General features: G+C 38.9%; 1 protein-coding gene across 1 annotated transcript in view; it reads left to right on the top strand.

The window, feature by feature from the left end:
- The window catches only part of LOC103514952 (sodium channel protein 60E-like), a gene marked incomplete at its 5' end in the record, with an annotated part of 43,301 nt that overhangs the window by 14,571 nt on the left and 2,180 nt on the right, over positions 1-26,550 (top strand). The window contains 21 exon segments of the mRNA XM_026827788.1: positions 875-1,077; positions 1,871-1,968; positions 2,624-2,996; positions 7,434-7,480; positions 8,344-8,584; positions 9,354-9,458; positions 10,256-10,469; positions 11,135-11,251; positions 11,719-11,877; positions 12,324-12,428; positions 13,820-14,011; positions 14,797-14,951; positions 15,662-15,712; positions 15,930-16,016; positions 17,188-17,322; positions 17,873-18,010; positions 18,751-18,938; positions 20,458-20,629; positions 22,405-22,668; positions 22,939-22,957; positions 24,955-25,117. Coding sequence (XP_026683589.1) covers positions 875-1,077; positions 1,871-1,968; positions 2,624-2,996; positions 7,434-7,480; positions 8,344-8,584; positions 9,354-9,458; positions 10,256-10,469; positions 11,135-11,251; positions 11,719-11,877; positions 12,324-12,428; positions 13,820-14,011; positions 14,797-14,951; positions 15,662-15,712; positions 15,930-16,016; positions 17,188-17,322; positions 17,873-18,010; positions 18,751-18,938; positions 20,458-20,629; positions 22,405-22,668; positions 22,939-22,957; positions 24,955-25,117 — 3,226 coding nt within the window.

Below are 26,550 nucleotides of genomic sequence, written 5' to 3'. Positions count from 1 at the left end.
TTTTACTTTTTTTTTAATTTTGGAATTAAAAAGAAGACGAAAAATCGACTGCGCCAGTTACGTAAAAAAGAAAAAAAAACTGTTAAACCTAAAAGGCACTAATTTAACTGATATCAGCGCATGACTTCAGAGATGGGAATTGTGGAGAAACGAGAACCTGCGTTTTCTATGTAAGATTTTATTTGTGTTGAGTGTTGTTGTGAGCGCCACACACTTTTGACAAAAATACGGATTGTTCCGGGAAATAACGTACGGTTGGCAACCCTAGTCCATGCATACTCGACGACGGTCAATGTCGACTGAGCACACTGCCTCGACGACATAGATCCACATCGTCGATCGACGTGACGGCCCGACGACTTTGTTTGGACACAGCTTTGGAGCTGTATCTGTCAAAAGCATTTTATTACGAGCGGATTTCCAGTTCTTTTTGTACGAAAAGAAAAGGCTGTATCCAGAAGTGAAAGAAAGCAATTTTTTTTTAAGAGGTTTGACAGAGGGAACTGTATCCAGAAGTGAAAGAAAGCAAAAAAAATGTATTTTCTTTTTTTTTTTAAGAGGTTTGACAGAGGGAACTGGAACTGCTATGGTCTTATCGTCCCGAAATCGAAGAGAGAAGGAAGACAGGATAGGAGAAAGCCAGCCGTTCCAAGAACAAACATTATCCTATCAGGATAAAATCCGCCCCGGGCGGGAATCGAACCCGCGGCCTAGCGCTTACAAGGCAGACGCACTACCAACTAAGCTAACTAAGGCGGGAAAAAAAAAAAAAAAAAAAAAAAAAATGTAACTTAGGACGAAAAAAAATCGTGACGTGAACAGGGAAGAGGCTGTTGGATTTTTGTTGAATTCAGTGAATTTCTCCGTTTTCCAGGCTGCCAAGGGTATTCGCAAACTGCTGTTCGCGCTCGTCGTGTCTCTGCCCGCGCTATTCAACATTGGCGCGCTCCTGGGCCTGATCACGTTCATCTACGCTATCATTGGCATGAGCGTGTTCGGGCATGTGCGACATCAGCGCGCTCTGGATGACATGGTCAACTTTGAGACGTTCGGGCGGAGCATGCAGTTGCTGTTTCGGTGAGTGTGGATGCGGCCTTGAGTACTGAAGTTTAGGGTAATGTTTTAGTGTGGACGCAGCCTTGAAGTTCTTTTTATAAAGGACCGTACCCACTTGTTGTTCGAAAAGAAAATCGTGTCGAGCGTAAGTGGAAACCGTCTCATTCAAATTACATCGCCTAATTTAAGGACATTTTGTGTAGTTCGGAAAAAAAAATCCTGCCGTAGTGGGAACACTTTCATTTAAAAATTACATTGCCTACAGGATATTCGGGAGGGAAATCAGATGAAACTCACTTCAAATGGTAACGGGCCTTAAGATTCTTTCTTGGTAATTATTCAGAAGCCACGACAATGAAAAAGAAAGCTCCTTTTTGTGTTTAACCTAACCCTATAATATTACGGGTTACTGCTTGAATTGTGAAAGCTTCTTTTTGTGTTCAATATAACCCTATAATAACACTGGTCACTGCTCATTTGTGACAGCTCCTTTTTGTAGCAATTCTCCATTGACGTAACTTCTCAACATTTACTCTTTCGTAAGTGTCTATGAACCATTTTCTCAACATATTTTACTCTTTCGTAAGTGTCTATGAACCATTTTCTCAACATATTTTACTCTCTCGTAAGTGTCTATGAACCATTTTCTCAACATTTACTTTTTCGTAAGTGTCTATGAACCATTTTCGCAACATTTAGGTACTCTTTCGTAAGTGTCTATGAACCATTTTCTCAACATATTTTACTCTTTCGTAAGTGTCTATGAACCATTTTCTTTCTTTTAATTTGATGATTTTCATCTTTTATTTTTCAGACTCATGACCTCTGCAGGTTGGAACGACGTGCTGGAATCCCTCATGATTCAACCCCCAGACTGTGATATGAATTATAACAACCAGCCCAATGGGAACTGTGGCTACCCATTACTGGCTATCACCTATTTTACAAGGTAGGTTTTAAAATTCTAAGCTTTGTGTTTATAATGTAACTAGCTGAAATAATGTAATAGGGTGTTGCCATTATGTAATATTTTGTCAATTGCCTGTATTGTATTCACTTTAAATAAATAAATTACAATTACAATTTTGTAATGAAGCTTTGGTAAATAAGGTTTTTTAAAACTTTTGTAATCAAGGTTGTTGTTTTTTTAAGTTTTTGTAAACAAAGTTTTTTAAGCTTTTGTAAAGAGGTTTTTTTTGTAAAGAAGGAGGCTTTTGAAAATAAAAGTTTGATTTTAAGTTTTTTTTTTTGTAGCATAAAGAGGTTTTTTGTACAGAAGGAGTGTGGTAAAGCAGAGAGCTTTTTCACATTTTCGTGGGTATCCAGCATTTCTAAGTGCCTCTTTTACTATTAATTTTCATCTACTCGATAGAAATCAATTTATATTGGTAATGCCACCACTAATCGCTACTCGATTAAAGTAGCTACTCACTTGTCCCCACGAGGGAGCATTCACAATTTGAGCTGTGACCAGTGTTATTATAGGGTTAGGTTAAACACAAAAAGGAGTTTCTCTTTCCCTGTCGTGGCTTCTGAATAATTACCCTGCTTTCTATCTTCCCACCAGACATCATGAAGCGGTACGACTCCGTAGACACCGACTACACATTTCGTCAGGACGCCCTCTACCGTCGAATAATGGAAGAAGCAATGATGGCTGCCCCCACCCTCTCCTCCTCGCATCTTACCCTGCTTTCTATCTTCCCACCAGACATCATGAAGCGGTACGACTCCGTAGACACCGACTACACATTTCGTCAGGACGCCCTCTATCGGCGAATAATGGAAGAAGCAATGTTGGCAGCCCCCACCCTCTCCTCTTCCCATTTGGATTTGCCGAACTTTGACGAACTGTACACGGAAGAGGACGACGAGTTCCGAGACTACTGTCAGGGCGTGGCCAACTATCGACTTGGCAACCCTGGAAATGCTGGCCCCGGAATTTTCTTTTATTCTATTCCATTTTCTTTTATTCTATTCCATTTTCTTTTATTCTATTCCATTTTCTTTTATTCTATTCTGCTTTTTCTTCCAGGTTTATTCTATTCGAGTCCAAGTCAAGGCATAAATTAAGGTGTAATAAGTGAGAAACGACATCTGTGACAAGCAGTATGCTTGAGAACACAGTTAAAATTGCCTTTGTGACTGATACTTGTGGTAACTGAAGTTCAAATAATCCTAACTTTATAATTGCCGTCTATTCATTCTAATCTTGTTTTTTTCCATCACCCATATCTATCTAATGTGTATTTATGTTGTTGCTGTGTGTTAATCCACTATGTTCGATCCGCACAATCCAACGGGGGACACTCGAACGTTATGCCATCGAACGGTGGCCAATCAAACGCACAAACTAACGAAGCACAAAGCGGTGTATCGTCGAACGGTGCTCAATCAAACGCACAACCGAATGCTGTGCCCTCAAACGGTGTTCAATTAAACGTACAAACGAACGGAGCACAATCTCGCGGTGTGTCCTCAAACGCTGGTCAATCAATCGCACAAACAAATGGGACACATTCAAACGTTTCACAATCAAATGGATCACACAGCGGAGTACAAACCGGAGTACCTTCAACCGGGGTAACTTTGGTCAAGGACCTCACGCGAGCGCCTCTCCGGGATCCGGTCTCCCACCGGTCTTCCATCTCTATGTCCAAGTCACCCCACCGACGCCAGTCGGTTATTCATCAGTCCCCTTCGCTTCACCAGATTGCGCACCAGCAGAACATTTGCTGCTGCCAGTTTCAGGTAAAAAAACAAAGCTGAGGTAAAAACAAATCAAACAAATCGGACACATTCAAACGTTTCACAATCAAACGGATCACACAGCGAAGCACAAACCGGAGTACCTTCAGCCGGGGTAACTTTGGTCAAGGACCTCGCGCGAGCGCCTCTCCGGGATCCGGTCTCCCACCGGTCTTCCATCTCTATGTCCAAGTCGCCCCACCGACGCCAGTCGGTGATTCATCAGTCCCCTTCGCTTCATCAGATTGCGCACCAGCAGAACATTTGCTGCTGCCAGTTTCAGGTAAAACAAAGCTGAGGTAAAAACAAATGTTGATAGAAAAAGCATACTTTTCCATAACGGAATTTCTCAATGAATAATTACCTACTTTATATTTCTTCACATTGTTTTCATATTATTAAGTCCCGCCAAGTCAAGAAAGTTTGACCGCGCTACCAGAGATATTATACGCGACAGGGAAAGTAGCCGTTTTCAGGTAGTTGTAGGGGGACAACTACATCATAATGACATACCAAATTAACTAAGTATTAAATGTGTAACTTTTGTAGGTGGTTAGGTAGAATGAGTATAGATTTATATTTTTTTCCATTTTATGTAAAAACGGCGGTGGAACACTCATCTTAAAAAAAAAAAAAAATGTAGCTACTTTTACCTATAGGTACCTAGTTGTAATTTAAAGTTTAATTTAGACTTAAGTTGAATTGACTTTGTAAGAAGATGGTTTTATTTTTTATTTATTTTATATTTATTAGAGATTTGGTTTTATTTACAATAAAAACTATTCTATTTTATTTTTCAGGTGCCCCAATCGGGACAGTTGGAGGTAGAGGGCAATGGGGAAAAGTTCGCGAGGACGTTCAGCGAGGATAATCTATAGGTACCTAGTTGTAATTTAAAGTTTAATTTAGACTTAAGTTGAATTGACTTTGTAAGAAGATGGTTTTATTTTTTATTTATTTATATTTATTAGAGATTTGGTTTTATTTACAATAAAAACTATTCAATTTTATTTTTCAGGTGCCCCAATCGGGACAGTTGGAGATAGAGGGCAATGGGGAAAAGTTCGCGAGGACGTTCAGCGAGGATAACAAGCATAGTGAGAGCTACAACGAGGATTTGGAGACAGGTGAGTGAGTTATTTCGTCAATGAGTCAGATCCACATGTATGTCACTCACGCTTGATCCACATGTATGTAACTCACGCTATAGTGAGAGCTACAACGAGGATTTGGAGACAGGTGAGTGAGTTATTTCGTCAATGAGTCAGATCCACATGATGTAATTATGTAACTCACTCTTCTTTTCTCCGTTTGTCATGACGACGAATAGTTTGACCAAAAAAGCGACGTTTTGATGTTTTTAACGGGGTTTTTCTCACGCATGCGTCTTGTCGTGAGAGTTATAACGAGGATCTGGAGACAGGTGAGTCATGGACGCTCTTCAATGAGTCAGATTCACAAGTAACTCGCTCTTTAACACTCTATAGAGCGTTTTGATGTTTTTAACGGGGTTTTTCTCACGCATGCGTCTTGTCGTGAGAGTTATAACGAGGATCTGGAGACAGGTGAGTCATGGAGCTCTTGAGTCAGATCCACAAGTAACTCGCTCTTTAACACTCTATAGAAGGGATTTAAATTCACACAAAATGCCTCAAACAATCCTGGGGCAGAGATTAAGCCAGGAACGACATTTTGTGACCAATACTTTGAAAATTTCTCCTTCCTTATTCCATCCTTTAATAAATGTTTTTATTCCATTTCTATTCCAGGTGTCAGTCGTAAGTCTTCTGATAGAGGAGAATGAGAATCTGAAGGTACTGAGATCATTGAGAACATTACGTGCATTACGTCCGCTTAAAATGTATTTATTCTATTCTAACTTAACTTTATTCAATTCTATTCTAACTCATGCTATTTCTATTCCAGGTGTCAGTCGTAAGTCTTCTGATAGAGGAGAATGAGAATCTGAAGGTACTGAGATCATTGAGAACATTACGAGCATTACGTCCGCTCCGTGCGATATCTAAGTGGCAAGGAATGAGGGTAAGTAGGTCCGGATTCGATTCCAGGAGTCGACACAAAAAAAATTGCACTTTTTGAGGTTCGAGAGAGGGCACTGTAAAGCTGTGTCCACACATAGTCGACGCCGCACGCCGTCGATCGATGTAGATGCCCTCACGTGATCTATGTGGACGTTGCTCGACTTTTTCATAGTGTTTGTAAGTATACTATCTTGTCATGTGAACTCACGGTGCTTGGGTGCTTGGCTCCTTCATAGTGTTTGTAAGTATACTATCTTGTCATGTGAACTCACGGTGAGCTCATGGGGGGTCAGAAAGATATAGTTCAAAATTTCAGATACTATTGTAGGTAGGTAATTTCGTTCGTGATTGTCACACTGCCCTCACGTCACGTGAGCTCACGCTGCTTGGCTCCTTCATAGTGTTTGTAAGTATACTATCTTGTCATGTGAACTCACGGTGAGCTCATGGGGGGTCAGAAAGATGTAGTTCAAAGTTTTCAGATACTATTGTAGGTAATTTCGTTCATGATTGCCACACTGCCCTCACGTCGCGTGAGCTCACGCTGCTTGGCTCCTTCATAGTGTTTGTAAGTATACTAAGTATCATGTAAGAAATTTGGACTATTAACAAGTTTGCTTTTAAAAGTAGAGGCAACTAGATAACCAAAGACCGTATTGAAAACAACATGATCTTTTATCTGGTAGCCTGAAAGATTTAAAGGTTTCGAAACGAGACTATCTTGTGATCTATGTGGACGTTGCTCGACTTTTTCATAGTGTTTGTAAGTATACTATCTTGTCATGTGAACTCACGGTGCTTGGCTCCTTCATAGTGTTTGTAAGTATACTATCTTGTCATGTGAACTCACGGTGAGCTCATGGGGGGTCAGAAAGATGTAGTTCAAAGTTTTCAGATACTATTGTAGGTAATTTCGTTCATGATTGTCACACTGCCCTCACGTCGCGTGAGCTCACGCTGCTTGGCTCCTTCATTGTGTTTGTAAGTAGACTAAGTATCATGTAAGAAATTTGGACTATCAACAAGTTCGCCTTTAAAAGTAGAGGCAACTAGATAACCAAAGACCGTATTGAAAACAACATGATCTGTTCTATCTGGTAGCCTGAAAGATTTAAAGGTTTCGAAACGATAGTAAAGGGATTTAAATTCACACAAAATGCCTCAAACAATCCTGGGGCAGAGATTAAGCCAGGAACGACATTTTGTGACCAATACTTTTAAAATTTCTCCTTCGTTATTCCATCCTTTAATAAATGTTTTTATTCTATTCTATTCCAGGTGTCAGTCGTAAGTCTTCTGATAGAGGAGAATGAGAATCTGAAGGTACTGAGATCATTGAGAACCTATTCTATTCTAACTCATGCTATTCTAATTTACCTTTATTCTATTCTATTCCAGGTGTCAGTCGTAAGTCTTCTGATAGAGGAGAATGAGAATCTGAAGGTCCTGAGATCATTGAGAACCTTACGTCCATTACGTCCGCTTAAAATGTATTTATTCAATTCTATTCTATTCTAACTCATGCTATTTCTATTCCAGGTGTCAGTCGTAAGTCTTCTGATAGAGGAGAATGAGAATCTGAAGGTCAAATAAGAGACGCTCGTACATGCTGGCAACACAGCAGATTAGTTCGGGTGAGTTTGTGGGGGATTTTTTTAGACTGTGGGGGATTTTTTTAGACTGTGGGGGGATTTTTTTAGACATTTGGAGAATTTTCAGGCATTTTTGACAGTGATATTTAAACTCTTCATTTAAGGGTCTTTTTGAGTAGAAGTACTTTTCTAATCAGTCCGATAGAACGTTGAATACACTAGTTTCCTATTGATCACTGACGTTAAGCAACGTTCGCCTTGGTTGCTATCCCGGATGGGTGACCATCTGGCTAATCACGTGCTGCTGAACTTCTCTGGCTCCACTCAGGGTGGGTGAGTTTAGTGTGAGGAAGCGGGTAGCTTGTCACCGAACGGCCGAACGGACTATAACTCCCCCGTTATTAAAACCTTAGGCACTAGGTAAACATGAAAAAACTGACGCAATGCATAGATTACATAGCTTTACCAGGGTACCCTTTCTCCACAAGAGCTCAGTTACTAGAATTATTTTACAGGAGTTTACGGGTGATCTTTTTTTATGAAGCAGGTACTTTAACCGTATCCTTGAACTGTAACGTTTCATGCCACACCATTGGTCTCCCGCGTTGAACATTTCCTTCTACCAATCCTTCAATTATAGTGTGCAGTAGTCCTTCATGTCTAAGGTTGTGTCCGATCCAAAAAAACCTTAGGCACTAGGTAAACATGAAAAAGCTGACGCAATGCATAGATTGCATAGCTTTACCAGGGTACCCTTTCTCCACAAGAGCTTAGTTACTAGAATTATTTTACAGGAGTTGTGATCTTTTTTTTTACGGGTGATCTTTTTTTTATGAAGCAGGTACTTCAACCCTATCCTTGAACTGTAACGTTTCATTTCACACCGAATGTCTCCGCGGTTTCAGATTCGCAAGACGGTGACGAACCCGGTCGCACCACCCGTTCCACCGATTTGCTCACCGGTTCCGACTCCGAACGTAAGAAACCCTGGGTCACCCTTGTCTCCTATGTGGACGAACTGACGGTCGGTGGTCGGCGCGACTCCCAGGGTCGCTATATCGACGGTCTGGGTTCGTTTCCCGGCTTTGGCCGGGATGTGATCGAGAAGGAACCCGAAGACTGTTTCCCGGAACATTGCTATCAGAGGTAATTTTATCTCAGAATCTTATTAATAGCAGCAATGAAAGCACCTTCCTCCAAACCAAATCTAATTAATTGGAACCCGAAGACTGTTTCCCGGAACATTGCTATCAGAGGTAATTTTATCTCAGAATCTTATTAATAGCAGCAATGAAAGCACCTTCCGCCAGCCTAGTTAGCTTAGTTGGTAGTGCGTCTGCCTTGTTAGCGCTAGGCCGTGGGTTCGATTCCCGCCCGGGGCGGATTTTATCCCGATGGGATAATGTTCGTTCTCGGAACGGCTGGCTTTCTCCTATCCTGTCTTCCTTCTCTCTTCGATTTCGGGACGATAAGACCATAGCAGTTACAGTTCCCTCTGTCAAACCTCTAAAAAAAAAGCACCTTCCTCCAAACGAAATCTAATTAATAAATAGGTATAGATATAGATTATAGAATATACCTTGTTTATCCTGAGAAAAGACTGAAAAGTCCCTTTACCCCCAGTCTTACAAAGGTCTCCAAAATTTAACATATTGTGGGACACATTATAGGGAATATGAGTGCTAGGTCTAAATACTCTAAATAGCTTGATTGGTGGCGGGTCTGCTTGTAAGCGCTCGGTCGCGCGTTCGATTCCCGCCCGGGAGCGGATCTTATCCTAAACAGATAATGTTTATGACAGCTGGCGCTGTCCTATCCTGTCTTCCTTCTCTCTTCGATTTCGGGACGATAAGACCTTATCAGTTACAGTTCCCTGTATGAAAACTTCTCAATTCCCTCTTTGATTTCTTTTCAGATGTCCCTGTTGTCTAGACCTCGTCCAGAACTTCTCTCAGAATAGCTACTGGGTAGCTCTGCGGCGCCATATACTCTACATTGTGGACAAACCTCTCTTCGAATGGTGAGTATGAAATGATTGACCGAACGATACTACTTTTCAATTCAACAGTTTTGCATTTGGTTTGGATGTTTCGCCATTACTCGCGATTGCCTGGTCCGATTTTGAATAGATTTGGTACCCTTCATTTAAAACATCAATGATATTCATTAGCTTACCTATATTCATTAGCATAAGATTTGTTTATTTTCTCTTAGGTTGGGACTAGGTTCGGGTCGATGGTTGGTTCTCCGTTGTGGACGCCTACTAATTCTTCTCTAATCTACAATTTTTTCTTCTAGGTTCATTCAGCTCTATTCCATTTTGTTTTATTCTATTTAATATACCTTGTTTATCCTGAGAAAAGACTGAAAAGTCCCTTTACCCCCAGTCTTACAAAGGTCTCCAAAATTTAACATATTGTGGGAGACATTATAGGGAATATGAGTGCTAGAGGTCTAAATACTCTAAATAGCTTGGTTGGTGGCGGGTCTGCTTGTAAACGCTTGGTCGCGCGTTCGATTCCCGCCCGGGGATTCTATTCTGTTTTTTCTTCCAGGTTCATTCAGCTCTATTCTATTTTGTTTTATTCTATTCCATTTTCTTTTATTCTATTCTGTTTTTTCTTCCAGGTTCATTCAGCTCTATTCTATTTTGTTTTATTCTATTCCATTTTCTTTTATTCTATTCTGTTTTGTTTTATTCTATTTCATTTTCTATTTTTATTCTGTTCTGTTTTTTCTTCCAGGTTTATTCAGCTCTATTCCATTTTCTTTGATTCTATTCCATTTTCTTTTATTCTATTCTGTTTTTTCTTCCAGGTTTATTCTGGTGCTCATATTCGCCTCAAGTCTCACTCTCTGTTTCGAGGACATCTACTTGGATACTAATCTTCCCCTGAAGAGAATCCTCTATTGGGTCAATTTGGTGTTCAGTGTTCTCTTCACGATTGAGATGGTGTTCAAATGGATCGCGCTGGGGTTCTACAAGTACTTCGGATCTATGTGGACGTTGCTCGACTTTTTCATAGTGTTTGTAAGTATAACGGTAGAAGCACACTACTATCACGTCACGTGAACTCACATGAGGGGCCAGAAAGATGTAGTTCATGAAGTGGGGGTCAGCAAAATGTAGTTCGAGAAATTAGGAATAGATTTTTTTCCCGAGAGGTTTGAGATAGGGAACTGTAACTACCAAGGTCTTATCGTCCCAAAATAGAAGAGAAAGAGAATACAGGATAGGAGAAAGCTAGCAGTTCCTACAAAGAACATTATCCTTCCAGGATAAAATCTGCCCCGGACAGGAATCGAACACACGACCTAACGCTTACAAGGCAGACGCGTTACCAACCAAGCTAACTAGACTGGCAAGCTAGAGGTTTAAAATCAGTGTATATTGTATAACTGCTTAGGTCTTTTGTGACATGGCTTTCATCCGTAACATGTCTGTAACAAACTACGGCTGACTTTCTCCTATCCTGTCATTCCTGTTCTTCTTACAGGTTCCTTTATCAAACTCTTTTTTTTATCAAGTTATAAAATGTATTTATTCGATTCTAACTCTTGCTATTCTATTCTACCCTATGAAAAATGTATTTATTCTATTTTAACTTGGGCTTTTCTTTTCTATTCTATATTATTTTATCCTTTGAAAAATGGATTTATTCTATTGTATTCTAACTCATGCTATTTCTATTCCAGGTGTCAGTCGTAAGTCTTCTGATAGAGGAGAATGAGAATCTGAAGGTACTGAGATCATTGAGAACTCTAAGAGCATTGCGACCGCTCCGTGCAATATCTAAGTGGCAAGGAATGAGGGTAAGTTGGTACAGAAAGTTCCGGGTTCGATTCCAGGAGTCGAAAAAAAGTTCATTCGTATTTTCTTGAAAATGCCCATTTCAAAGGGTCAAGGGGGAGTATTGTATCTCTTATCACCCATCTGATGGGGACAAATTACGGGATGCTACGACACAGACCATAGGTATGAGTTTACATTACATTGAAATGGGGGTCTTTTCTGACGAAATTCCTGTGTGTGGAGTCCAGTATGTAGGACCATTGCACCCCATGATATAAGATTATTGTAGCAGTTGTTTCAATGCTATGAAAAGAAAATGGTGTATTTAAGTTTAGGTTTTTTTTCTGTTTTTCTATGACATTATTAGATTCTTTTCTTCTCCATTCTATTCTACCCTCTTCTCCTCCTCTCCTCTTTCTCTTCTATTCTGTTCTCCTCTAATCTCTTCCTTTCTTCTATATTCTATTTTATTCTATTCTATTTCTAGATAGTGGTCAACGCGCTCATGTACGCCATACCGTCCATTTTCAACGTCCTCCTGGTCTGTCTGGTATTCTGGCTGATATTTTCCATCATGGGCGTCCAGTTTTTCGGCGGCAAATTCTACAAGTGCCTCGACGAGAACGACGAGCTGTTGCCGATTGAGGTGAGTTGATAAACAGGTCGCAACGTCAACTGTGGGTGCTGAAAAGACTCCAATTTGGGGAGAAGAGGTCCTTTACTAGAACCCTAGCTTAACTCCATACGCCAAAAGCCCACCCTGAGGCTTAAGTGTAGGGGTAAAGAGCCTCAAAAGATAAGCTAAGCTTATACGAATCTAAGAGAACCCTGCCACGGTAAATAAAATGGTATGTTGAGAAAAATCTCAATTGACAGGCCAAGTTAAGGAAAAAAATGGTACAGTGTAGTTATTAATCGAAGGAAGACTAGGTGCATTTTTTTTTTTTCTTAATTTAGGATTAATCGACTGCGCCAATTAAAGAAAAAAAAACCGTTTTTGGCAACCTTTTGAATATTTACGTATTAATGACCGTGCGCTTTTAATTTTATTATTATTATTAAACCTATTTAACTGTTTATTTTCTGTTTCAGAAAGTAAACGATAAGTTCGAGTGTCTGGCTAAGAATTACACCTGGATTAATTCCAAGATAACATTCGACAACGTTGGGGATGCCTATCTGGCTCTCTTCCAAGTGGTAAGTATGCAGTCATACCTGAACAACAAGGAATCCAAGGGACTGGCAATATTTTAATGCTTAATATTGTGGTTTCGAACTTAAGTCTTGTTTATACAGATTCGACTGTCTTAATTCATATTGTGCCATTTATATCGTACCATAAGTTTATCCCAAGCTTCTTGGGAAAAGAAATCTTCTCCCTTCCTTTCTCTTCTTTGTTATTTTCTTCATTATCTTTTCCTTTGTTATCTTCTATTCTCTGTTCTCTTTTCATCTCCTCTTTCTTTTATAGATAAGTTATCTATATTTTTCTTCTATCTTATGATACTTGTAGAACACTTTTCGGGCGGGATGACGGATCAGTAGCTAGGCTTAAGCCCTTATCACACCCGGCGTGGTTCGTTGACCCCATTCAGGGCTTTGAGTGTAACTGTAGAATATCGACTTCCACCGGCCGGGGTCCACCGCACCGCCCGTTCGCGTGTGTGCGGTGGTCAGTAGCATTGTTTCCTGTAGCTGTCTTATGACACTATTCTCACATTCTCTTTCTCTTCTATTCTGTTACTAAGTGATTGAGTATTAGAGATAAAACGATTGCTTTTATGTTCCCACCAGGCTACATTCGAAGGTTGGATGGAAGTAACACCAGATTTTTACTTTTTAATTTTGGAATTGAAAAAAAGACGAAAAATCGACTGCGCCAGTTACGTAAAAAAGAAAAGAAAAGAAACTGTTAAACCTAAAAGGCACTAATTTAACTGATATCAGCGCATGTCATCATGTGTTTTTATTTTATTGTGTTTTTTAATTTTTATATATTTAATTTATTGTTTATTTTCTCTTTCAGAAAGTGAACGATAAGTTCGAGTGTCTGGCTAAGAATTACACCTGGATTAATTCCAAGATAACATTCGATAATGTTGGTGACGCTTATCTGGCTCTCTTCCAAGTGGTAAGTATAGATTCGAACCTGTATAAGCAGAAATCCAAGGGACTGGCAATATTTTCCTGTTTATAGAGATTTCCAACTCTCCTGTTTATCCAGATTCGATCTTTTCTATCCTGTACTATTCTCTTGTCTCTTATTCCCTCTTCCTTCCTTTCTCTTCTTCTCTTTTTTTTATAATTTCTCTTTTTTCTTTTCTTCCCTTCTTATTCTCTGAATCTCTTCCTTCTTCTTTCCTTCCTCTTCATTGTTGTGTGGGAGTTTTCTTCTTGTCTCTTCTCTTCCTTTCTTCCTTCCTTTCTATTCTTTGTTGTTCTTCTTTCTTTTCTTTTCATTACTTTTCTTTTTTCTCCGCTGTACTCTTCTTTCCTCTTTTAGATATGTCTTCCTTCTATTTTTCTAATAATCTATTCTGTTAATATAACAATAATCTCTATTACCATTGCTTTTATGTTCCCACCAGGCTACATTCGAAGGTTGGATGGAAGTGATGGCGGATGCAGTTGATGCTAGGGGCGTAGATCAACAACCCCAATACGAGGCTAATCTGTACGCCTATATCTATTTCGTCATCTTTATTGTGTGTGGTTCCTTCTTCACTCTCAACCTGTTCATTGGAGTCATCATTGACAACTTCAATATGCTCAAGAAAAAGGTGAGTTTTACACCCTGTATGAAAAAAATTAGAAACACCCTGTAGGTTGTCTGGGCAAGGAGACTAACGAAGAATAGAATAACGTCTACATTTTGGAGCTGTTTTTCAAAGGGTTCAATCTGCTGCTAAAAAAAATAACCACAGGATGCATTGTGGTCACTTCAATATGCTCAAGAAAAAGGTGAGTTTTACACCCTGTATGAAAAAAATTAGAAACACCCTGTAGGTTGTCTGGGCAAGGAGACTTTAAACGAAGAATAGAATAACGTCTACATTTTGGAGCTGTTTTTCAAAGGGTTCAATCTGCTGCTAAAAAAAAATAACCACAGGATGCATTGTGGTTCAGGAAATATACAGCCTGCATGGCAATTTTATCCACAGGATTAAAGACCTTAAGCCAGCTTAGTTAGCTTGGTTGGTAGCGCGTCTGCCTTGTAAGCGCTAGGCCGCGGGTTCGATTCCCGCCCGGGCCGGGACGGATTTTAACCTGAACGAATAATGTTTATTCTCGGAACGGCTGGCTTTCTCCTATCCTGACTTCCTTCTCTCTTCGATTTCGGAACTACATATAAGACCTTAGCAGTTACAGTTCCCTCTATCACACCTCTTGAAAAAAAGAGACAATTTTATTAAATTTGACTAAAGACCATCTTCTCCTCCTTTTCGTAACCTCTTCCATCTTCTCCTCCTTTTCGTAACCTCTTCCATCTTCTCCTCCTTTTCGTAACCTCTTCCATCTTCTCCTCCTTTTCGTAACCTCTTCCATCCTGTCGTTTCTTTTCCAGTATGAAGGTGGAGTTCTGGAAATGTTTCTCACGGAGAGTCAGAAGCATTACTACACTGCCATGAAGAAGTTGGGACGCAAGAAGCCGCAGAAGGTCATCAAGAGACCTCTGAACCAGTTTCTGGCTATGTTCTACGATTTGTCCAACTCTAGAAGGTAAAGAAAAACAAAACAGACAGTGTAAAACAAGCAAACAACTAACCAACCAAACATATGTAGAGACAAACAACAAACAAACAATCATTGACCTGAAGCAAGAAGCCGCAGAAGGTCGTCAAGAGACCTCTGAACCAGTTCCTGGCCATGTTCTATGATTTGTCCAACTCTAGAAGGTAAAGAAAAACAAAATAGGCAAAATAAAACAAACAAACTAAAAACAAACAGACAAACAAACAAACATAGAGACAAACAAACAATTAATAATCGAACTGCCAGAAGAAGACCCAGAAGGTCATCTAGAGACCTCTGAACCAGTTTCTGGCTATGTTCTACGATTTGTCCAACTCTAGAAGGTAAAGAAAAACAAAATAGGCAAAATAAAACAAACAGACATAGAGACAAACAAACAATTAATAATCGAACTGCCAGAAGAAGACCCAGAAGGTCATCAAGAGACCTCTGAACCAGTTCCTCGCGATGTTCTATGATTTGTCAAACTCTAGAAGGTAAATGAAAATTAAACTTCTACCTTATAAACCCTGGGTTGTGGGTTCAATTCCCGCCCGAAGGCGCACTTTATCCTTAGCAGATAAGGTTCAACCAGCGGCAATAACACGTTGAATGTTTTCTGGAAGTCTTTACGAGTATAATAATATTGGGATTATATTTTCTTCTACTTTGGTTGATTTTACCCATTTCTTCTATAGGTTTGAGATCGCCATATTTGTTCTCATATTCCTCAACATGTTATCTATGGGCTTCGGGCGGAGCATGCAGTTGCTGTTTCGGTGAGTGTGGATGCGGCCTTGAGTACTGAAGTTTAGGGTAATGTTTTAGTGTGGACGCAACCTTAAAGTTCTTTTTATAAAGGACCGTACCCACTTGTTGTTCGAAAAGCTCATTTGTGAGATCAGAGCTCATTTGTGTGAGAAAATGTGAAAAAAATCCCCCAAAAACCAGTTTTTTTGGATTTTTAATTGAACATTATGATCAGAACCAGGTGGTGTTCTTTGTGTTGGAAGTTAGCAACGCTTTCTTCACTACAGTGTTCAGCTTGGGTGAGTAAAAATGAATAATAAATTGTAGAAAACGTCACATCATCAACGATTGAAGCACAGATCGGAATGACTTTCCCATTTTTTGGTACTCGCCCTATTGGCGGAAGAACATCGAAAGCATTAATGAAATTTGAATGGGCTACAACTCCGACCCTGCAGGTCGGATCGGACTCAAACTTGTACCCGAGAATTTATTTATTTATTTATTTTTTTTTGCTACTTAGCATGGTGTGATGAAATGTGACAAATTTAAGTAGTCTCTTTCGTAAGTGTCTATGAACCATTTTCTCAACATATTTTACTCTTTCGTAAGTGTCTATGAACCATTTTCTCAACATATTTTACTCTTTCGTAAGTGTCTATGAACCATTTTCTCAACATATTTTACTCTTTCGTAAGTGTCTATGAACCATTTTCTCAACATATTTTACTCTTTCGTAAGTGTCTATGAACCATTTTCTCAACATATTTTACTCTTTCGTAAGTGTCTATGAACCATTTTCTCAACATATTTTACTCTTTCGTAAGTGTCTATGAACCATTTTCTCAACATATTTTACTCTTTCGTAAGTGTCTATGAACCATTTTCTCAACATATTTTACTCTTTCGTAAGTGTCTATGAACCATTTTCTCAACATATTTTACTCTTTCGTAAGTGTCTATGAACCATTTTCTCAACATATTTTACTCTTTCGTAAGTGTCTATGAACCATTTTCTCAACATATTTTACTCTTTCGTAAGTGTCTATGAACCACCATTTTCTCAACATTTACTCTTTCGTAAGTGTCTATGAACCATTTTCTCAACATTTACTCTTTCGTAAGTGTCTATAAACCATTTTCTCAACATTTACTCTTTCGTAAGTGTCTATGAACCATTTTCTCAACATATTTTACTCTTTCGTAAGTGTCTATGAACCATTTTCTCAACATATTTTACTCTTTCGTAAGTGTCTATGAACCATTTTCTCAACATATTTTACCCTTTCGTAAGTGTCTATGAACCATTTTCTCAACATTTACTCTTTCGTAAGTGTCTATGAACCATTTTCTCAACATTTACTCTTTCGTAAGTGTCTATGAACCATTTTCTCAACATATTTTACTCTTTCGTAAGTGTCTATGAACCATTTTCTTCCTTTTAATTTGATGATTTTCATCTTTTATTTTTCAGGCTCATGACTTCTGCAGGTTGGAACGACGTGCTGGAATCCCTCATGATTCAACCCCCAGACTGTGATATGAATTATAACAACCAGCCCAATGGGAACTGTGGCTACCCATTACTGGCCATCACCTATTTTACAAGGTAGGTTTTAAAATTCTGAGCTTTGTGTTTATAATGTAATAGGGTGTTGCCATTATGTAATATTTTGTCAATTGCCTGTATTGTATTCAGTTTAAATAAATAAATTACAATTACAATTTTGTAATGAATCTTTGGTAAATAAGGTTTTTTTAAAACTTTTGTAATCAAGGTTTTTTTTTTAAGTTTTTGTAAACAAAGTTTTTTAAGCTTTTGTAAAGAGGTTTTTTTTTTTAAACAAGGAGGCTTTTGAAAATAAGTTTGATTTTTGTAAATTACATGTAACATGCCATAATAGGTAGGTATTGTAATAAAATATAATTGAATTGAATTAAATTGAATTGAATTTAAGTTTTTTGTAGCATAAAGAGGTTTTTTGTAAAGAAGGAGTTTTCAAAAATGAGAAAGATTTTTAATCTTTTGTAAAGAAGAAGGTTGCTTTTAAGCTTTTCAATTATGTTAATGCTTATAATTATGTTAATAATTTGGAATCAGAAAAAAAACTGATTTCAAGAGATTTTAAAAGTTTTGAACGGTTTGGTTTGTCTTACAGTTTTATCATCATCAGTTACATGATCGTCATTAACATGTACATTGCCATTATCCTGGAGAATTTCAACCAGGCTCATCAAGAAGAGGAGATTGGTATTGTGGAAGATGATTTGGAGATGTTCTATATTCGTTGGTCCAAGTGAGTAATATCTGTGTTTCTTCCATTTCTCGTCCATTACTTCCTGTTCTCCTCCTCTTTTTCTCATCCTTTCCTTTTTCTTTTTCTCCTTCTCCTCCTAAGGATTAAGTGAATTGGAACACATCACATGCCTTTAAGGGTGAAGGCTTACACTCCATTTGTACAAGCGTGAAGGCTTACCTTTGCTCTTTTGTCAATTTCTCTTTGTAGTAAAGCAGAGAACTTCTTCACAACTTTATTGGATGTCACAGCCTAAGTGTCTTTACTATTAGACTATTACCTAATTCTCATCCATCTCATTTTTTTACACTGGTCGCTTATGATTCTATTCTTTCTATTTCTTAAACATTTGTACAAGCGTGAAGGCTTACCTTTGCTCTTTTGTCAATTTCTCTTTGTAGTAAAGCAGAGAACTTCTTCACAACTTTATTGGATATCACAGCCTAAGTGTCTTTACTATTAGACTATTACCTAATTCTCATCCATCTCAATTTTGTACACTGGTCGCTTATGATTCTATTCTTTCTATTTCTTAAACATACTCTATGTCTTTATCTGTCCCAGGTTCTTCTTCACAACTTTATTGGATGTCACAGCCTAAGTGTCTTTACTATTAGACTATTACCTAATTCTCATCCATCTCATTTTTTTACACTCGTCGCTTATGATTCTGTTCTTTCTATTTCTTAATATACTCTATGTCTTAATATACTCTTAATATATGTCTTTATCTGTCCCAGGTTTGATCCTCACGCGACACAGTTCATCAGCTTCTCTCAACTTGCGGACTTCATCGCCTCCCTAGATCCACCCCTGGGCATACCTAAACCCAACATAGTGGCCCTGGTTAGCTTCAACCTACCCATTGCTAAGGGCAACAAGATACACTGCCTTGATATACTCCATGCCCTTGTTAAACATGTATTGGGTAAGTTAGGTAACGCTGAGCATGGTGATTAGCTGATTAGGTGACTAAGGGCATACCTAAACCAACATAGTGGCCCTGGTTAGCTTCAACCTACCCATTGCTAAGGGCAACAAGATACACTGCCTTGATATACTCCACGCCCTTGTTAAACATGTGCTGGGTAAGTGAAGCAACGCTGAGCATGGTGATTAGCTGATTAGGTGACTAAGGGCATACCTAAGCTTAAAAAAAAAAAAAAAAAAAAAAAAAAAAAAACTATTACGAGCGGATTTCCAGTTCTTTTTTTACGAAGAGAAAAGGCTGTATCCAGAAGTGAAAGAAAGCAAAAAAAAAATGTATTTTCTTTTTTTAAGAGGTTTGACAGAGGGAACTGGAACTGCTATGGTCTTATCGTCCCGAAATTGAAGAGAGAAGGAAGACACCAGCCGTTCCAAGAACAAACATTATCCTAACAAGATACACTGCCTTGATATACTCCACGCCCTTGTTAAACATGTGCTGGGTAAGTTAAGCAACGCTGAGCATGGTGATTAGCTGACTAGGTGACTCAGGGCATACCTAAACTCAACATATATAGTGGCTCTGGTCAGCTTCAACCTACCCATTGCTAAGGGCAACAAGATACACTGCCTTGATATACTCCATGCCCTTGTTAAACATGTACTGGGTAAGTTAAGCAACGCTGAGCATGGTGATTAGCTGATTAGGTGACTAAGGGCATCCCTAAGCCCAACATAGTGGCCCTGGTCAGCTTCAACCTACCCATTGCTAAGGGCAACAAGATACACTGCCTTGATATACTCCACGCCCTTGTTAAACATGTACTGGGTAAGTTAAGCAACGCTGAGCATGGTGATTAGCTGATTAGGTGACTATGGGCATTCCTAAGCCCAACATAGTGGCCCTGATTAGCTTCAACCTACCCATTGCTAAGGGCAACAAGATACACTGCCTTGATATACTCCACGCCCTTGTTAAACATGTATTGGGTAAGTTAAGCAACGCTGAGCATGGTGATTAACTGATTAGGTGACTAAGGGCATTTCTAAGCCCAACATAGTGGCCCTGGTTAGCTTCAACCTACCCATTGCTATGGGCAACAAGATACACTGCCTTGATATACTCCACGCCCTTGTTAAACAAGTATTGGGTAAGTTAACCTCTACCTGCCACCACTAGTAACTCAGAGAACTGTAACTGTAAGGCCCAGTCAGCCAGTCACATCTGGAAGCGTATTCGCGTGACTGTGAGTAACGCGTAGTCGCCTGAAAATCCAGACTAAACTCCTCTCCCATCATTGACATTCTACGGGATGGGCATGCTACGACTCAGACCACGTGCGTCTAATGTAGCAGTTGTTTCAATGCTACGAAATAAAAACGGCGGTGAAACATTCAACTCTTTTTTTATTATTATTTTTAAGGCGGAAATCGAACGGGTGCCCTAAGTTCGAGGTTTAATCCTCATGTTTCACTTCTGTTTCATTTCATGTTTCACTTCTGTTTCATTTCCTCTCAAGGTCACGTTGAGGAAACCGAAGACTTCCGCAAGCTTCAGGACCAAATGGATGTCAAATTCAAGAAACAATTCCCAACGAGGAAGGAATTGGAGATAGTGTCATCAACCAGACTTTGGAAGAGACAGGATAAGGCTGCGCGAATGATACAACGCTGCTACCGAGAATATAAGAGGTAAAGTAAAAGAGAAATTGGAAAACAACAGAAATAAAACAGAGTAGCAGGGGAAAGAAAAGAAAGAGAGGGAACAAACAGATGAGAAAAGAAGAAAAGAGAAGAGAGCAAGCATAATATATTAGCAGAGGAAAGAAGAGAAGAGAGGTAAAAGAAACAAGCGAAGAGAAGAAAAGATAAAAGGAAGACGAGAAGAGAGAGGGAATAGAGTAGAATAGAATAGAATTGGGTAGAATAAGAATAGAATAGAATAAGAATAGAATAGAATAAGAATAGAATGAAATAGAATAGAATTGGAGATAGTGTCCTCTACCAGACTATGGAAGGGACAGGATAAGGCTGTCCGAATGATACAACGCTGCTATCGAGAATATAAGAGGTGAGAAGAGAATAGAAAGTAGAATAAGAGTAGAAATAATAGGTGTGAATAAAACAGAGTAGAAGAGGAAAGAAGAGAAGAGAGGAAAAGATAAAAGAAAGAGAAGAAGAGAGAAATTAGAATAGAATTGGAGATATGGAGATAGTAGTAAATGGTTTCTTCAAATTAAATTGATCTCAAAGGCAAGGAAAACCTAGACCCTTGACAAATAAAGTGTGCCTGAAGGTATGTGATGTGTTCTAATATAGAACTTTATTGAAATATGTCCCTGAAATATTGAATTCCCAACGAGGAAGGAATTGGAGATAGTGTCATCAACCAGACTTTGGAAGAGACAGGATAAGGCTGCGCGAATGATACAACGCTGCTACCGAGAATATAAGAGGTAAAGTAAAAGAGAAATTGGAAAACAACAGAAATAAAACAGAGTAGCAGGGGAAAGACGAGAAGAGAGAGGGAATAGAGTAGAATTAGAATAGAATAGAATTGGGTAGAATAAGAATAGAATGAAATAGAATAGAATTGGAGATAGTGTCCTCTACCAGACTTTGGAAGGGACAGGATAAGGCTGCCAGAATGATACAACGCTGCTATAGAGAATATAAGAGGTAAAGTTAAAGTAAAAGAGAAATTGGAAAACAAAAGAAATAAAACAGAGTAGCAGGGGAAAGAAGAGAAAGAGAGGGAACAAATAGATGAGAAAAGAAGAAAAGAGAAGAGAGCAAGCATAATATATTAGCAGAGGAAAGAAGAGAGGTAAAAGAAACAGGAGAAGAGAAGAAAAGATAAAAGGAAGACGAGAAGAGAGAGGGAATAGAGTAGAATTAGAATAGAATAGAATTGGGTAGAATAAGAATAGAATAGAATAAGAATAGAATGAAATAGAATAGAATAGAATTAGAGATAGTGTCCTCTACCAGACTTTGGAAGAGGCAGGATAAGGCTGCCCGAATGATACAACGCTGCTACCGAGAATATAAGAGGTGAGAATAGAATAGAATAGAAAATAAGAGTAGAAATAATAGGTATGAATAAAACAGAGTCGAAGATGAAAGAAGAGAATAGAGGAAAAGATAAAAGAAAGAAGAGAAGAGAGAAATTAGAATAGAATTGGAGATAAGGACATAGTAGTAAATGCTTTCTTCAAATTAAATTGATCTCAAAGGCAGGGAAAACCTAGATCCTTGACAAATAAAGTGTGCCTGAAGGTATGTGATGTGTTCTAATCCACAATTTTATTGAAATATGTCCCTGAAATATTGAAAATTATGCCAAATCCATCTGTTCCCTTACTTCTTCATTAGATAAAATATTTCTTATCTTGTAATAACTGGATGTAATGTTAATAAAAACTTTATATTCCCCATTGTCTTTATCCCCAATCTCCCCCCTCCAGGCGCAGGAAAGAGCTCGAGGCGGCCCAGACCGTGGAAGAAGAAGACGAAATCACCGCCAACTCCTCCCCGGGCGGCTGGCAGGGGCGCCTATCCGCGTTCCTTCACGTTCATCGCGGCTCTCGTGCGTCTTCCCGCAAATCATCGCGCGCGTCGGACGCAGGATCTGATGCGTCGGAAATGGGCGCGGTGTGGCTTAATCTTCCGTTGTTTCTGCTGACCGGGGCGCAGCCTGGCAATGGCGGCCCTGAGGAGACGCTCAAACCGTGAGTTTAAATGCAGGGATTCCCAAACTGTGGTCCGCGAGGTCTCCAGTGGTCCACGAGGTGGTCTCAAAAGAAGGAAAAAAAACCCCATTTTCCATTCAGGAGTTAAAAGTCTTTTTTCCCACCTAACTTATGTTGTAAGCACCCCCTGCTGAGTGGTCAGTGGGAAATCATGAAATTCAAAAGTGGTGCTTGGCTTGAGAAAGTTTGGGAACTCCTGGTTTAATGCACAAATTTCTACATTTAGCCGAGCCCTGTTCATAACCATAGACTTGACCTCAATGAAATGGTATAGAATTTGTGTTTCTTGTCGGTTATTTCAAACCGCCATTACTTCGGTGTTATCGAAACATTGACACGCAACGTTGCATTGCTTCAATGATCCATTGGCTTCTGATGCATACAAAATGCTACCGGTGCCAGCCTAGTTAGCTTAGTTGGTAGCGCGTCTGCCTTGTAAGCGCTAGGCCGCGGGTTCGATTCCCGCCCGGGGCGGATTTTATCCTGATGGGATAATGTTCGTTCTCGGAACGGCTGGCTTTCTCCTATCCTGTCTTCCTTCTCTCTCCGATTTCGGGACGATAAGACCATAGCGTTTACAGTTCCCTCTGTCAAACTCTTAAATAATAATAATAATAATAATAATAATAATAATAATAGTGCTTATTTATACTGCTCGCATAGGACTGAAAAGTCCCTTTACTCCAGCAGTAGAGGCTACTACTATTATTGTGGTCAAATTATATTGACAGTAAGCGAACGTAGCGAGATATAAATTTAAAAAAAAGGTTTGATAGAGGGAGCTGTATCTGCTAAGGTCTTATCGTCTGAGGAGTGAGGTTCTGCAGTATAGGACGAGTCAATTAAACATGGTTAGTGTTATATTCTTTAGATCAGAATATTATTCTATAATTCTTTATAGTCAGAATTTTATTAATTAACTTTAAAAGAAAATTAAAACACATTAATTAGCGGGAGCAAAATGGTTTGAAGCTATTTATTTATTATTTATTTTTGTAATAATTATTTAAATGTGTGAACACAGACACACTTTTACAATCATGAAGCTAGTTAGCCTTGGTCGCACTATGCAACACGCAACACATATAAGGTACAGTTCACACTATGCAACAGTTAGAGACCATCACCCCTGTTTATGGCATATGCCTAAAAAAAGATATTTTTTCTCCATTTTGCCATCACTATTCGGCTACAGTTGAAGCCTTTACTACAAAAATGACGGGTCTTATCGTCCCAAAAGTAATGAGAGAAAGAAGACAGGATAAGGAGAAAACCAGCCAGCCGTTCCGAGAACGAACCTTATCTGTTTAGGATAATGTTCCCCCCCGGGCGGGAGTAGAACCTGCGACCTAGCGCTTACAAAGCAGACGCGCTACCACCCAGACTAACTAGGCTGGCTAGAGATTATTGTCTTTGATATTGAAAAGGTCAAAGAGTTAATATATCCCCCAATTTCGCACATAACTGTATAATGATAAATGGATTTCTCTCCCTCCACTAATCTTTCTTTAAATGGCTGACAGCAAGATATAAATTTAAAAAAAAAAAAAAGTTTGATAGAGGGAACTGTATCTGCTAAGGTCTTATCATCTGAGGTTCTGCAGTATAGGACGAGTCAATTAAACATGGTTAGAGACCATCACCCCTGTTTATGGCATATGCCTAAAAAAAGATATTTTTTCTCTATTTTGCCATCACTATTCGGCTACAGTTGAAGCCTTTACTACAAAAACTACAGGTCTTATCGTCCCAAAAGTAAAGAGAGAAAGAAGACAGGATAGGAGAAAGCCAGCCGTTCCGAGAACGAACCTTACCTGTTTAGGATAATGTTCCTCCCCGGGCGGGAGTAGAACCTGCGACCTAGCGCTTACAAAGCAGACGCGCTACCACCCAGGCTAACTAGGCTGGCTAGAGATTAATATCTTTGATATTGAAAAGGTCAAAGAGTTAATATATCCCCCAATTTGGCACATAACTGTATAATGATAAATGGATTTCTCTCCCTCCACTAATCTTTCTTTAAATGTCTTTCTCTCTCTCTCTCTCTCTCTCTCTCTCTCTCTCTCTCTCTCTCTCTCTCTCTCTCTCTTTCTCTCTCTCTCTCTTTTTTTTTTAATTTAAGCAAGGTTTTAATTTATAAAAAATTACACCTATTTTGTTCCAAATACATGAGACCTTGTTTAGACTGCGGGAGTAAAGGGACTTTTCAGTCTCATTCTGGCAGTATAAACAGGGTATATTCTATTCTCTCTCTCTCTCTCTCAGGCGCCCATTCCTGACTCCACCACGCCCTCCGTGTCCCGACAAGGCTCATCTAAATCCACCAAATCCATGAAACGATCTTCCATCAAAAAACCTGCGCGTTCCGGCAAGCCAAGTACAAGTACGCAACACGACTCATCATCAACACCTGCATCTTCTTCCAAAGGTGAGTTTTATGACTCTCTCTCGGCCAGCTTGTTAATCAATCACCCCACACACACAAACACCACACATCCATCACACACACACCACACATCCATGCGCTACGCGCTCCCTGACATGTCCCACAGTGTAGCATAATGGGCATAACTTTGAACCGCCGCCATTTTGAATCAGGATGGAATGTGACAATTTTAAGTAGCCTAGGTATGTCACCCGGAGTACTTTTCTTAACAACCACAAAAAAAATCATCAAAATCGGTCGAGCCGTTTTTGCGTGAAAAGAGGACAACCAAAGGTCTATTTAGCGTAACAGACAGATATACAGACAGACAGAAATTTTTCTAATGTGATTTTTGGAATCGGGGATGCATTAGGAGTAAGAATTTTTTACCTTGAGAAATCTAACCATTTTTTGTTTCTTTTTTATTAGGGGATTTATAAATTGGAAAGTGCAAAGTCTCACCAACATTTCAATTGTTCTAATTCCACATAGGGTACCTCTTTTTTTATCTTTTAACTTTTAGTCATGATATAATTCTAGTCAATAGGTATTTTCCCTAATGTGTTTAGATGAATTGGTTGGAAATGGGGTTGAACTTACTTACCAATGGAAATCACAGTATTTAAAAGCTCTTTGATGAGAGGCATACTACGGGATGGGCATGCTACGACACAGACCACATGCGTCTAATGTAGCAGTTGTTCCATTGCTACAAAATAAAAAAAAAAGAAAAGAAAAAGAAAATTTAAAGAAAAATTAAAAAGTTAGCAACTTTCAATGTTGGGTGGATTGGAAATTTTAACACATCACATTCCTTCAGACACACTCCATTTGTCAAGCGTCTAGATTTACCTTGCACTTGGATCAAATTATTAAAAAAAAAAAAAATGTTTAAGAACAAATACCTAGGTAAATATATTATTTATATATTACAATTTGATTTATATTGGAAAGAAGTACTAATTTAATTTTATTTATTTATTTACACGCTAAGCAACAAGGCCATGTGTGTAATTTAAATTTATTGAAGAACTCTGTCATGAAATCATTACTGAAGAAATTTTTATCTTAGAAAGTTAACCCATGAGAGCCGAGGTCTAAATTAAAGTCACACCAAACTTGAGCAAACTCTTCTCTCTTTTTCGCTAGTACCTCAGTCGCTCCACGTCAGAGTGCATCGGGGATTAGTCTATTAGTTAGAAAACCAAATTTCCTACCATTTTCACTATTATTTGACACATTTACTCAGTATCGGTCCGGATTTAGAAGCAGTTCATTTTCAGCAAGATCAAACGAAGAAGAAAAAAGTTCGGCTCTTATGGGTTAATTTACTCCCCCCCCTTCCATTTCCATTCATGTTGATAAGTGTTAAGAAATAACCAAGTAAATTATTACAAGATTCAATACAATAGAAGAATAAAATATCCATACAAGAG

The sequence above is a fragment of the Diaphorina citri genome, unplaced genomic scaffold (assembly GCF_000475195.1).
Source record: "Diaphorina citri unplaced genomic scaffold, Diaci psyllid genome assembly version 1.1 scaffold1248, whole genome shotgun sequence".
Classification (NCBI taxonomy): Eukaryota; Metazoa; Arthropoda; class Insecta; order Hemiptera; family Psyllidae; genus Diaphorina; species Diaphorina citri.
The sequence above is the reverse complement of the archived record's forward strand: the minus strand, read 5'-3'. Positions and strand labels throughout refer to the sequence as shown.